The sequence below is a fragment of the Neoarius graeffei genome, chromosome 11, assembly GCF_027579695.1.
Source record: "Neoarius graeffei isolate fNeoGra1 chromosome 11, fNeoGra1.pri, whole genome shotgun sequence".
Taxonomy (NCBI): domain Eukaryota; kingdom Metazoa; phylum Chordata; class Actinopteri; order Siluriformes; family Ariidae; genus Neoarius; species Neoarius graeffei.
The window spans coordinates 79,643,998-79,657,550 of NC_083579.1; the positions used below are offsets into that span (position 1 = coordinate 79,643,998).

At 46.2% G+C, this 13,553-nt stretch overlaps 1 protein-coding gene across 1 annotated transcript in view; it reads left to right on the forward strand.

The window, feature by feature from the left end:
- Positions 1-1,730, forward strand: part of id3 (inhibitor of DNA binding 3) — a 1,959-nt gene extending 229 nt beyond the window's left edge. The window contains exons 1-3 of the mRNA XM_060934760.1: positions 1-180; positions 278-366; positions 1,034-1,730. The exon at positions 1-180 is cut by the window's left edge and continues 229 nt beyond it. Of these exons, the coding sequence (XP_060790743.1) occupies positions 1-180; positions 278-334 (237 nt within the window). The 3' untranslated portion in view covers positions 335-366; positions 1,034-1,730. The remainder of the gene's footprint in view (positions 181-277; positions 367-1,033) is intronic.
- The last annotated feature ends 11,823 nt before the right edge of the window (positions 1,731-13,553 follow it).

A 13,553-nucleotide genomic window follows, 5' to 3' on the forward strand; every position in this document is an offset into this window, starting at 1 on the left:
GGAGCTCTGAACGACATGAACGACTGTTACTCCCGCCTGAAGGAGCTGGTCCCGAGCATTCCGCAGAATAAATCCGTCAGCCAGATCGAGATCCTGCAGCATGTCATCGACTATATTTTTGATCTCCAGATCGCTCTGGAAAGTCCTACAGGCACTCCGGACATGCTCAAGGCACTGAAGGTGAGTTTCCATCCATCCATCCATCTTGGCTTTGATGTTCCTTAACATGCAACAACTTGGTCATGTTTATGAACATGAATGTTTCTCTTCTGGACAGAGCTCGGAGATCAAGCACAGTCTGTCCAAAGAAAGTGATGGAGCTCTGTGCCATTAGAAGAGCGCACGCGCCTCATGGTTTTTCCATCGGTAGGTTGAACTTTCTAATCCTGGATGTGCTCTCTCTCTCTCTCTCTCTCTCTCTCTCTCTCTCTCTCACACACACAACTTTTTGTATCATGTAGCTACTTGGATGGATAAGTAAGGTTTGGAAAGTACTCGACCTGTTTCATCACATCTCTCCTTCTTGGTCCTAAAGACTTTCCAGTCTGAGTGATGTGCTTAAATTTCAGCACTACACCATCTGCCCTAATTTCATCACTTTGCATCACTTAATTGACAAAAATGAGTCACAGGCTTTTTTTTTTTTTAAATGTTAACTCCTTAAACTTACTTTAATTCTGCAGACATCCCACATGCATTCTTCCTGTTAGTCATCAAGCCAGTCATCAAAAAGTTCACATCTCTATCTTTAGCAGGGTTTTTTTTTTAATGAGCTCACTTCCTATTCATTTGTTCAGTAAGCATTTTATTTGAAAAGGTTACTCTTTGCTGCTTTAAAGATGGGACATGATCTTGTAAAGAGAGCAGAGAGATTCCAGCGCTTATCAGCTTGGGTTAATGAAAGTTTTCCAGCCGGCGCCAGACTGTCTGCAGTTTGAATGGTGTGTGTGTGTGAGTGATTGAGGGGGAGGAGAGAAAGGGAGAGAGAGAGAGAGCGCTGACTTCACTTTTCTCTTTCCCATCTATGTTGCAGGTGCAGGACAGAAACTTCTCCACTCATGGACAAGAGAGAGGGAGTGAAGGGGCTGAACACACACACACACACACACACACACTCACACAAGGAGTTCAGCTGGCTATTCAGAGTGTGGGAAAAGAACCTGCACCCCACTTGAACCATGGAGTCTTTGGTCACTGGACACTTGAACACACCAAAGCTGAAGATTTCTGAAGTTTGGATGGAAAGCTCTCATATAAAGTTTTTTTTTTTTTTTTTTTAAATATACAATCATTCCTCTTTTTGTGATGCTACAATCAGGCATTGTGTATTGCTGACTGGTTACATTCCAAGCTATTTGGATCTCTCTCTCTCTCTCTCTCTCTCTCTCTCTCTCTCTCTCAGTGATAACACTGCAGTTTGTTTGTTTGTTTTTTATATAAAGTAGTTTCCAGTTCATTTGGTCACAGATATTAAATTCTTTATCACATAAGTACATGTACATATTCATTTTTTTTTTTATTATTTTTTGACGGAGTCAGGTGTGTATGGATTCTAGACAGATTATAATGTGAACTCTATAAATATAGAGTGAATTGTAAAAGTTTGTGGGGATTCTACATTTCTGCAGACTGTATATGTATCTGCTGAGTTTTATAAACTCTTCTCAGTTGTGTTTTGTACATGATTCACTTTTTTTGCATAATGAAATAAATCACTTGAAGAAAACAAAGTCGAGTGCATGTCTGATATTTCCATCCAGCACAATGCTGAAGCTCAGGCTCCTATTGAGACACACAGCTGGTCATTGGGTCGCTTGTTCTTTCCCAGTGAATGGGAAGAATGCACTGCTGCGGTGACTGACACGACTGGGGAGACGCATTTAGCTTGGTTTTAAATAGTTAAGTGAAAAATACCTCACTGAGCTAACTCTTACACAAGCAGCAGTGTTCACATGAGGTCTGAGTTTAATAATTTAATGAGTAAATGAGTGTTAAAGGTCAAACAGTGGTAGCTTGGCAGTATCAGGATTCAAGCTCATATCCGAGTCCAGAAACCACTTTCCAACAGCATAATGGACTTGATTCAAAATGGTTCTCTTGTCTGGACCTGAATTTGGAGAAGACATCATTTCATAACCCTTCTAGTGCACTTAGGCCTACAGTTATTACACTACACACAGTGGACTACTGACTGAGTCGACACTCAGACTTGCTTTATATTTCCTTTGTACAATTTGTTAAGATTCATATTTAAAACCTGCTTTTGATTCTAAATACAGACAGCAGAGCCATTTAAAAATAACTACAGCCATTAATTAGTTACAACAGAAAAACTCCAGTGATTCTAGTAGAGTGATAAAATGAGCTGTTGTACTCTAGCTCCATCTAGTGGGCAGTGAATAATACAGCAGCCTTTGTTGTACATACAGTGGTGTTTGAAAGTTTGTGAAACCTTTAGAATTTTCTATATTTCTGCATAAATATTACCTAAAACATCATCAGATTTTCACACAAGTCCTAAAAGTAGATAAAGAGAACCCAGTTAAACAAATGAGATAAAAATATTATACTTGGTCATGATCCAATATTACATGCACCATATGGTGCATTGGGCAGCACCGATCTCTGTTTCTGTAGCCCTTGGCCTCTCGCCTATTACATAGCTAGGGTTACAGTGGGGGGCAGGTTCTCTGGTAACCACGAGAGTTTGACTCCCCACTCGCATCTCTATTGCAGTGTGCCTTGCCAGACGGCAGTAGGTACGATTTTTATGATGGTCTTTGGTACGACCCGACCGTGAGTAGAAGTCGCAATCTCCCGATCGAGAGGCAGACACGCTAACCACTAGGCCAACTCGTGGTACATATGCTTATTACCATCATATAACAAGCCCTTTTGCCAAGTTTCGAGAAATTCATCCAAAAATTGTGAGAGGAGTTGATGTCAGAAGGAAAACACACTCTCATGAAATTGTGAAAGTACAAGGTTGTTAATCAAGGGCTATAACTCTGGTAAAATGCAACCAAATTGAACAAAATATGTGTACTACCAACATATAACAAGGACTCTTACCAAGTTTCATGAAGTTACTCCAAAAATTGTGAGAGAAGTTGATTTCAGAAGGTGAGCACCCTTCCCGGGACGGAAGGACAGATGGATGGACATTGCCACGACATAATCCCCCTTCGGGCCTTTTGGCCAGTGGGGGATAAAAAAGTAATGGTAATCTGCTTAATAGAAAATGAGTAAACTAACTTTTTTATTAAATGACTTTATAATGGGCAATAGCTTCCATATTAAGGATGTCTCGTCTTCTTCCACTTATCCGGGGCCAGGTCGCGGAGGCAGCAGTCTGAGCATGGAAGCCCAAACTTCCCTTTCCCCAGACACCTCGGCCAGCTCCTCGGGAAGAACACTGAGGCGTTCCCAGGCCAGCCGAGAGACATAGTCCCTCCAGCGTGTCCTGGGTTTTCCCCGGGGCCTCCTCCTGGGGGGACATGCCTGGAACACCTCCCCAGGGAGGCATCCAGGAGGCATCCGAAAGAGATGCCCGAGCCACCTCAGCTGATTCTTCTCGATGTGGAGGAGCAGCGGCTCTACTCCGAGCTCCTCCCGAGTGACTGTGCTTCTCACCCTATCTCTAAGGGAGCGCCCAGCCAGCCTGCGAAGGAAACTCATTTCGGCCGCTTGTATCCACGATCTTGTTCTTTCGGTCATTACCCAAAGCTCATGATCATAGGTGAGAGTCGGAACATAGATCGACTGGTAAATCGAGAGCTTCGCCTTTTGGCTCAGCTCCTTATTCACCATGACGGACCGGTAAAGCAAACACATCACTGCGGAGGCCGCACCGATCCGCCTGTCAATCTCATGCTCTATCCTTCCCTCACTCGTGAACAAGATCCTGAGATACTTAAACTCCTCCACTTGAGGCAGGACTTCTCCACCAACCTGGAGAGGGCAAGCCATCCTTTTGGTGCATGCTGAAAGTCCTGGTTTGAAGAAGCCAACAGGAAAACATCATCTGCGAAAAGCAGAGATGAAATCCTGTGGTTCCCAAACAGGATTCCTTCCGGCCCCTGGCTGCGCCTAGAAATTCTGTCCATAAAGATTATGAACAGAACCGGTGACAAAGGGCAGCCCTACCGGAGTCCAACATGCACTGGGAACAGGTCTGACTTACTGCCGGCAATGCGAACCAGACTCCTGCTCCGTTCGTACAGGGACCGGACAGCCCTTAGCAAAGAGCCCCGAACCCCATACTCCCGAAGCACCCCCCCACAGAATACCATGAGGGACATGGTCGAATGCCTTCTCCAAATCCACAAAGCACATGTGGACTGGTTGGGCAAACTCCCATGAACCCTCGAGCACCCTATGAAGGTTATAGAGCTGGTCCAGTGTTCCGCGACCAGGATGAAAACTGCATTGTTCCTCCTGGATCCGAGGTTCGACTATTGGCCGAATTCCCCTCTCCAGTACCCTGGAGTAAACCTTCCCTGGGAGGCTGAGAAGTGTGATTCCCCTATAATTGGAGCACACTCTCTGGTCCCCTTTCTTAAAAAGAGGGACCACCACCCCAGTCTGCCACTCCAGAGGCACTGTCCCCGACCGCCATGCGATGTTGCAAAGGCGTGTCAGCCAAGACAGCCCCACAACATCCAGAGACTTGAGATACTCGGGGCAGATCTCATCCACCCCCAGTGCCTTGCCACCGAGGAGCTTGCTAACCACCTCAGTGACTTCGGCTTGGGTAATGGATGAGTCCACCTCTGAGTCATCAGCCTCCGCTTCTTCAATGGAAGACGTGACAGTGGGATTGAGGAGATCCTCGAAGTATTCCTTCCACCGCCCAACAATGTCCCCAGTCGAGGTCAACAGCTCCCCACCCGCACTGTAAACAGTGTTGGCAGAGTACTGCTTCCCCCTCCTGAGGCGCCGGACGGTTTGCCAGAATTTCTTCGAGGCCGACCGATAGTCCTCCTCCATGGCCTCCCCGAACTCCTCCCAGTTCCGAGTTTTTGCCTCCGCAACTGCCCGAGCTGCGACACACCTGGCCTGCTGATACCTATCAGCTGCCTCAGGAGTCCCGGAGGCCAACATGGCCTGATAGGACTCCTTCTTCAGCTTGACGGCATCCCTTACTTCCGGTGTCCGCCACCGGGTTCGGGGATTGCCGCCATGACAGGCACCGGAGACCTTGCAGCCACAGCTCCGAGCAGCCGCGTCGACAATGGAGGCAGAGAACATGGTCCACTCAGACTCAATGTCCCCCGTCTCCCTCGGAAGCTGGGAGAAGCTCTCCCAGAGGTGGGAGTTAAAGACCTCCCCGACAGAGTGCTTGGCCAGATGTTCCCAGCAGACCCTCACCATACGTTTGGGCCTGCCAGGTCTGTCTGGCTTCCTCCTCCACCAGCAGATCCAACTCACCACCAGGTGGTGATCAGTTGACAGCTCAGCCCCTCTCTTCACCCGAGTGTCCAAGACATAGGGCCGGAGATCAGATGAAACAACAACAAAGTCGATCATCGACCTCCGACCTAAGGTGTCCTGGTGCCACGTGCACTTATGGACACCCCTATGCTCGAACATGGTGTTCATTATGGACAAACCGTGACTAGCACAGAAGTCCAATAACAAAGCACCACTCAGGTTCAGATCGGGGAGGCCGTTCCTCCCAATCACGCCCCTCCAGGTGTCGTCGCCCACATGAGCATTGAAGTCCCCCAGTAGAACAATGGAGTCCCCAGTCTGAGCACCTCTCAGTACCGCTCCCAGGGACTCCAAGAAGGCCGGATACCCTATACTGCTATTCAGCCCGTAGGCACAAACAACAGCAAGAGCCCTCTCCCTGATCCTAAGGCGCAGAGAGGCGACCCTCTCGTTCACTGGGGTAAACTCCAACACATGGCGGCTGAGCTGGGGAGCTATAAGCAAGCCCACACCAGCCCGCCGCCGTTCACCATGGGCGACTCCAGAGAAGTGGAGAGTCCAGCCCCTCTTGAGGAGCTGGGTTCCGGAGCCCAAGCTGTGCGTGGAAGTGTGCCCGACTATCTCTAGCCGGTGCCTCTCAACCTCCCGCACAAGCTCAGGCTCTTTCCCCCCCAGCGAAGTGACATTCCATGTCCCAACAGCTAGCTGCTGTGTTCAGGGATCAGGTCGTCGAGGCCCCTGCCTTCAACTGCCACCCAATCCACACTGCACTAGCCCCCTACGGCCACCTCTGTGGGTGGTGAACCCACAGGAGGTCGGGCCCACGTCACCGCTTCGGGCTGAGCCCGGCCAGGCCCCGTGGACAAAGGCCCAGCCACCAAGCGCTCGCATACGAGCCCCAACCCCGGGCCTGGCTCCAGGGTGGGGCCCTGGCTGTGCCATACTGGGTGATGTCACGGACCTTGATAGATTGTTATCCATAAGGGGTTTTGGTGGTATTAAGGATGTATCTAAATCAAATACAATATTCTGATATTCTGAACCGATAATACAAACTGATACAAATAAAGATCAGGCTTTGTTTTGTTTTGTTTTGTTTTGTTTTGTTTTGTTTTGTTTTGACAGACTGCCATGAAAGTTCACAGGGCATCGAGAGACTAGAGGTGTGCATCAGTACCACGATCTTCTGGGACTCAACAAAAAAAAGTCATAAAAAACATGAGGTTTTTACTTTCATGCTGTCAGATATGACGCTCGGGGGACGACTGTGTGCATAATGTAAAGCACTGCATGAGGCATCTACAACATCCTTAGTAACTGCCTGGTCAGGATCGCAGTGGTTTAAAGGCTTGTTTATCTTTTAGAAAACAGAACCAAATAAAATTTGTTCGACAACATCAAGGGCAGGTGTGAAGCTGTGTGAGCAGGATTTTTAAAAAAAAAATCTCTAGTTGAACTCGAATGATGAAGCTGAGGTTGAGGAACTGTCAGAGCCAGAATTCACAGATCATGCTGACAGTTCTGACATATCGATCGATCGCACTGTCCCACTGTGCGATCCCACTGTCACGTCTTCCATTGAAGAAGCGGAGGCTGATGACTCAGAGGTGGACTCATCCATTACCCAAGCCGAAGTCACTGAGGTGGTTAGCAAGCTCCTCGGTGGCAAGGCACCAGGGGTGGATGAGATCTGCCCCGAGTATCTCAAGTCTCTGGATGTTGTGGGGCTGTCTTGGCTGACACGCCTTTGCAACATCGCATGGCGGTCGGGGACAGTGCCTCTGGAGTGGCAGACTGGGGTGGTGGTCCCTCTTTTTAAGAAAGGGGACCAGAGAGTGTGCTCCAATTATAGGGGAATCACACTTCTCAGCCTCCCAGGGAAGGTTTACTCCAGGGTACTGGAGAGGGGAATTCGGCCAATAGTCGAACCTCGGATCCAGGAGGAACAATGCAGTTTTCATCCTGGTCGCGGAACACTGGACCAGCTCTATAACCTTCATAGGGTGCTCGAGGGTTCATGGGAGTTTGCCCAACCAGTCCACATGTGCTTTGTGGATTTGGAGAAGGCATTCGACCATGTCCCTCATGGTATTCTGTGGGGGGGTGCTTCGGGAGTATGGGGTTCGGGGCTCTTTGCTAAGGGCTGTCCGGTCCCTGTACGAACGGAGCAGGAGTCTAGTTCGCATTGCCGGCAGTAAGTCAGACCTGTTCCCAGTGCATGTTGGACTCCGGTAGGGCTGCCCTTTGTCACCGGTTCTGTTCATAATCTTTATGGACAGAATTTCTAGGCGCAGCCAGGGGCCGGAAGGAATCCTGTTTGGGAACCACAGGATTTCATCTCTGCTTTTCGCAGATGATGTTTTCCTGTTGGCTTCTTCAAACCAGGACCTTCAGCATGCACCAAAAGGATGGCTTGCCCTCTCCAGGTTGGTGGAGAAGTCCTGCCTCAAGTGGAGGAGTTTAAGTATCTCAGGATCTTGTTCACGAGTGAGGGAAGGATAGAGCATGAGATCGACAGGCGGATCGGTGCGGCCTCCGCAGTGATGTGTTTGCTTTACCGGTCCGTCATGGTGAATAAGGAGCTGAGCCAAAAGGCGAAGCTCTTGATTTACCAGTCGATCTATGTTCCGACTCTCACCTATGATCATGAGCTTTGGGTAATGACCGAAAGAACAAGATCGTGGATACAAGCGGCCGAAATGAGTTTCGTTCGCAGGCTGGCTGGGCGCTCCCTTAGAGATAGGGTGAGAAGCACAGTCACTCGGGAGGAGCTCGGAGTAGAGCCGCTGCTCCTCCACATCGAGAAGAATCAGCTGAGGTGGCTTGGGCATCTCTTTCGGATGCCTCCTGGATGCCTCCCTGGGGAGGTGTTCCAGGCATGTCCCCCCAGGAGGAGGCCCCGGGGAAAACCCAGGACACGCTGGAGGGACTATGTCTCTCGGCTGGCCTGGGAACGCCTCAGTGATCTTCCCGAGGAGCTGGCTGAGGTGTCTGGGGAAAGGGAAGTTTGGGCTTCCATGCTCAGACTGCTGCCTCCGCGACCTGGCCCCGGATAAGCGGAAGAAGACGAGACATCCTTAATATGGAAGCTATTGCCCATATTGCAGGTGTGAAGCTGTGTGAGCAGGATTTAAAAAAAAAAATCTCTAGTTGAACTCGAATGATGAAGCTGAGGTTGAGGAACTGTCAGAGCCAGAATTCACAGATCATGCTGACAGTTCTGACATATCGATCGATCGATCGATCGATAGATAGATAGATAGATAGATAGATAGATAGATAGATAGATAGATAGATAGACTGACTGTGCACTGGGGCAGCATGGTGGTAGTCTGGCTAACGCGACAAAGCTCTACGAGCTATTGGTCTGGCCAAGATATTAAGCCCAACCGTTTCCCAGAGCCCGTGGTTGACCCGCCTCCCTGAAATGCTTCAGTTTGCTACTGGTCGAAGCCAGAAAAGGCTGTGACGAAGCTTAAACCAATCACATCACTCTTTCCTCTGACGTATGCGACGCGACGGGGCTAACTGGTAGATTAAACTCTTACCGAAGCCGGTCGGGAGCAAGGCGAAAACGTCCTTCCTTTCAATAAATACCTCCAGGGCTGCTCTTTGCTCTGTTTTCAATGAGAACTTCCCGTTGAATGCTTTCAATACAGCATCTATGCGTAATAGATGCGGAAGCGTGAATGAAGCGCTTCCGGCATAGATTCTGTAAACAATCTATGGCTTCCGGTCGCAGTTCTACTACGTCAGTGCCTTGAACACGCCTCTACCCAGGGCCGTTGGAGATGCTCAAAGTTGATTGGTTCACGATTTTTCGGGAGCTTGGAAGAGCTGTAGATAGCTTGCCTGGCCAGACTAAGCTCGCAACAGGCCCTCGTGTTGCGTCACGCTTAGGATGGGCGGGCCCAGGCTAGCATGGTGGTGCAGTGGTTAGCACTGTCACCTCACAACAACAAGGTCCTGGGTTCAAACTGGGACCTTTGTGTGTGGAGTTTGTATGTTCTCCTTGTGTCTGTGTGGGTTTCCTTCGGTTGCTTCGGTTTCCTCCCACAGGCCAAAGACATGTGGATTAGGTCAACTGGCTACTGTGAACGGTTGTTTGTCCCTGTGTTAGTCCTGCGATAGATTGGCTCTAGCTTCCCCCATGACCCCGATGGATAAGCAGTATAGATAAAGGATGAATGGATGGATGGATATCTGTATACTGTGTAGATATATACCATCTCATTGCATTGTATAGTTTCACTGCTATAAAACCACAGCAGTTTCATGGTTAAATATATAAATACAGTTATCTTTACACACCAAAGTAAATCCATGGTAGCTTTATGGTTACCATCACATGGACTGAATGTTTTTAGATTAAATAAACTGATCAGGCAACAATGCATTCAGTCATCAGCATCAATGACCTCGTCATCAAGGAAATGGTTAAAAGTCTGTAATTAATATGGTTCTTAAATAGTGAGCACCAGTTGCCATTATTTAATATTTTCAGTGATGTAATCTCTCGTTTTACATTCCATTCCTGCTTGGAATAAAATATGCACACAATTTATATTAAATACAATGCTACATTTTGCAATGTATATTTATAGATTTAATCAGGGCATGTACAATATGCCACTAAAGGTTGTTGTTGTTGTTGTTGTTGTTGTTTTCATACAGATCATTAAATATCTATTAGCTGTAAATCAAGGACTCATATAATCTTGACATTTTGATAAGTGACAAATCCTTCCTGGTGAAACATGAGCACAGGTCCTATCACTTTGATTATAACATTTAATCAATTTTAGTAGGAGATTGTCGAAAGATGCCAATTAATATGGGCCATTTCTTTCTCCTTTCAATCTTCTTTCTGATTTTCGATTGGACTGATTTTAGAGATTGTATAAAATATAGCAGGCCAAGGTTTGGCTCACTACTACTGCACATCTGGCCACAGTACACGAGGCTCATCTTAGTAAAGGATTGTTTAAATGGCTTTCTAATTTGCTAGTCGATGTTGCTTTAGAAAATATGAGAAATTTTGATTCTGGGTTGGAGTCATGGAGACAACATAAGCTCTTTAATGACTTAATTGGTCAGTAAGTGTTAATTACTTTTCTATAACAGAAGCTCTGATAGTAGTTCCAATCATAGGTTTACATTCATTCCCTCATTCTAATACTGTGTTATTATTTCTATAATAATAGCCCAATGCCCGATGAAGGAGAGAAAAAAAGAGAGACTGGTGAGGGTATGACTGTTTATAGCTACTGTAATGTAAGTGATAACAGGAACTACATTCCTGTTTCACCTATTGTTTAACTTGTTATTTCATAACAAATAGATATATAATCATTTTGCAAGGTACTCTTCTCAAAAAGTGCTGTTGTAGGTCATTGTTCATACGATATGTTCCAAATTTTCTTGTAGCTTTGAAAAAGTTAGAATATTTATTCACTTTCTGGTTACAGTCAGCCCAGAGAAAGTCCACTGTGTTGATTAATTGCAAGAGGAAAGTTGTCTGAAGGAAAGTTGAGGTCAATCTTTTTATCACATGATGAGAGTATGGCAAAATGATAAAGCCATCATCACCAGAAGGGGGCGCTGTCTTCCAACAGAAGGTCAAAATCTACGTCCCATGGTCACTGAGAGATAAAATGGCCACATCGTGCTAATGCTGTATGTGTGGCATCTGGAAGAAAATAATTCCTTTCAGAATTGTTGTGAGTTAAAATCAGTGATCGTAGATGACTTCGTATCAAATGTTCACCGATTTAGGCCTTTTTTGCCCTTGATACCAAAAGGAAATCCAAGCAACTCAGCCGAGACTCCAGAAAAAATGATCTGTGAATCTTCACAAGTCTGGATCCTCCTTAGGACACAATTTCCAAACAGCTGTAGATACCACGATGATCTGTGTAAAGAACTGTATACAAATATAAAATCTCAGGAGCACACAGACACTGCACCATGCAGGAATGAGTAGGGCTGGGCAATATGACCTAAAATGATATCATAAGCTTTTCTGACATTTTGACGATAACAAAATTTATTACAATATATATTATGCTATGGGTGGTGTAGTGGTTAGCACTGTCGCCTCACAGCAAGAAGGTTCTGGGTTCGAGCCCAGTGGCCAAAGGGTGGTGCTCCAGTTTCCCCCACGGTCCAAATAAGCCATTTTTGTCAACCTGGAACGGCCATCACTGAACAGAGGTGGTGGTCTAAGACACCATTTATCAGCCACCTACAATACAGTCCTTGCATCACAGGGCTGACACATAGACACAGACAACCATTCACACTCACATTCACACCTACGCTCAATTTAGAGTCACCAGTTAACCTAACCTGCATGTCTTTGGACTGTGGGGGAAACCGGAGCACCCGGAGGAGACCCACGCGGACACGGGGAGAACATGCAAACTCCGCACAGAAAGACCCTCGCCGGCCACGGGGCTCGAACCCGGACCTTCTTGCTGTGAGGCGACAGCGCTAACCACTACACCACCGTGCCGCCATAATATAATATAATATAATATAGGGGCAGCACAGTGGTGTAGTGGTTAGCGCTGTCGCCTCACAGCAAGAAGGTCCGGGTTCGAGCCCCGTGGCCGGCGAGGGTCTTTCTGTGCGGAGTTTGCATGTTCTCCCCGTGTCCGCGTGGGTTTCCTCCGGGTGCTCCGGTTTCCCCCGCAGTCCAAAGACATGCAGGTTAGGTTAACTGGTGACTCTAAATTGAGCATAGGTGTGAATGTGAGTGTGAATGGTTGTCTGTGTCTATGTGTCAGCCCTGTGATGACCTGGCGACTTGTCCAGGGTGTACCCCGCCTTTCGCCCGTAGTCAGCTGGGATAGGCTCCAGCTTGCCTGCGACCCTGTAGAAGGATAAAGCGGCTAGAGATAATGAGATGAGATAATATAATATAATATAATATAATATAATATAATATAATATAATATAATATAATATAATATAATATAGTGCTATATATGTACACTCTATAGCGCTTTATAATTCAAAAATGCCAACAAACAATAATTATACTTCAAATCTAAAATCACTACATAATAAAACTTTTAAAAATCATTAATTTTCAATAAATAGGTCAGAATCTAAGAAGCATAAGCTGATTTAAATAAGGTTTCAATTGTTTCTTGAAATTGTTAATGTTTACTCATGACTTAAGTTCTCTCGGTGAGGTGTTCCATAACTCAGGACCTGTGTAAGCTCATGTTCTTCCACCAAATGAACTTCTCTTGATACTAGGAACTACCAAATCATTGTTGTTGTCTGCTCGAGTTCTCTTTAGGGGCCTCTTCGTAATAAGTTCTTCAAGGTACGGTGGAGAAAAAACATTCAGAGACTTGAATATCATGACCAGGACTTTGTACTGGATCCGCTGATGTTCAGGCAACCAGTGGAGTTGTTTCATGACATGATAGGTGTTATGTGCTCATATTTGCTACGTTGTGAAATGAAATGTGCAGACATCTTCTGTACCCTGGTGAGGTGCTTTAATATAAGCCATAAAGAATAACGGTGCAGTAATCAAGCTTGGACGTTTCCATTGTGTGAACCATTGCCTTGGTTGCAGTTTCATCGATGCACCGTCTGATCTTAAACAGATTCTTCAGCATGAAAAAGCAGTTTTTAGCAACACTGCAGCCATGACCTTTAAGAGTCGTGTTATTGTCAAGATCTATACCAAGAATACGAGCAGATTTGGAAACAGGAATCACCTCGTAATAAAGGAGATGACTGCAGAGTACTTCTGGGATAATAAATACACGGACTGTAAAAATAAATTTGCACACAGAGTTTTGACAGAAACAGGAAGTCCTGCATCAGCTGTGCAAGAAACCGCAACATGAAATCAGTTATATTTTTCACTTCAGGGGATTTCAGTAATACTCGTTTTATTTTTTCCACAGGAATTCATAGTTTAATGTGTATTCAAATCCAGATACCAAGAAAGCTGTTTTCCTTTTTTTCTGTTAAAAAAAACAAAGTAAAGATTTTTGTTTTCCTGCCTCATAGTACAAGCCTTGATAGGAATCAAATAAGTTCATTTAAGAGACAGAGCAGGTGAAAACACTGCCCGTTTGTAGCTGAGAGGCAGT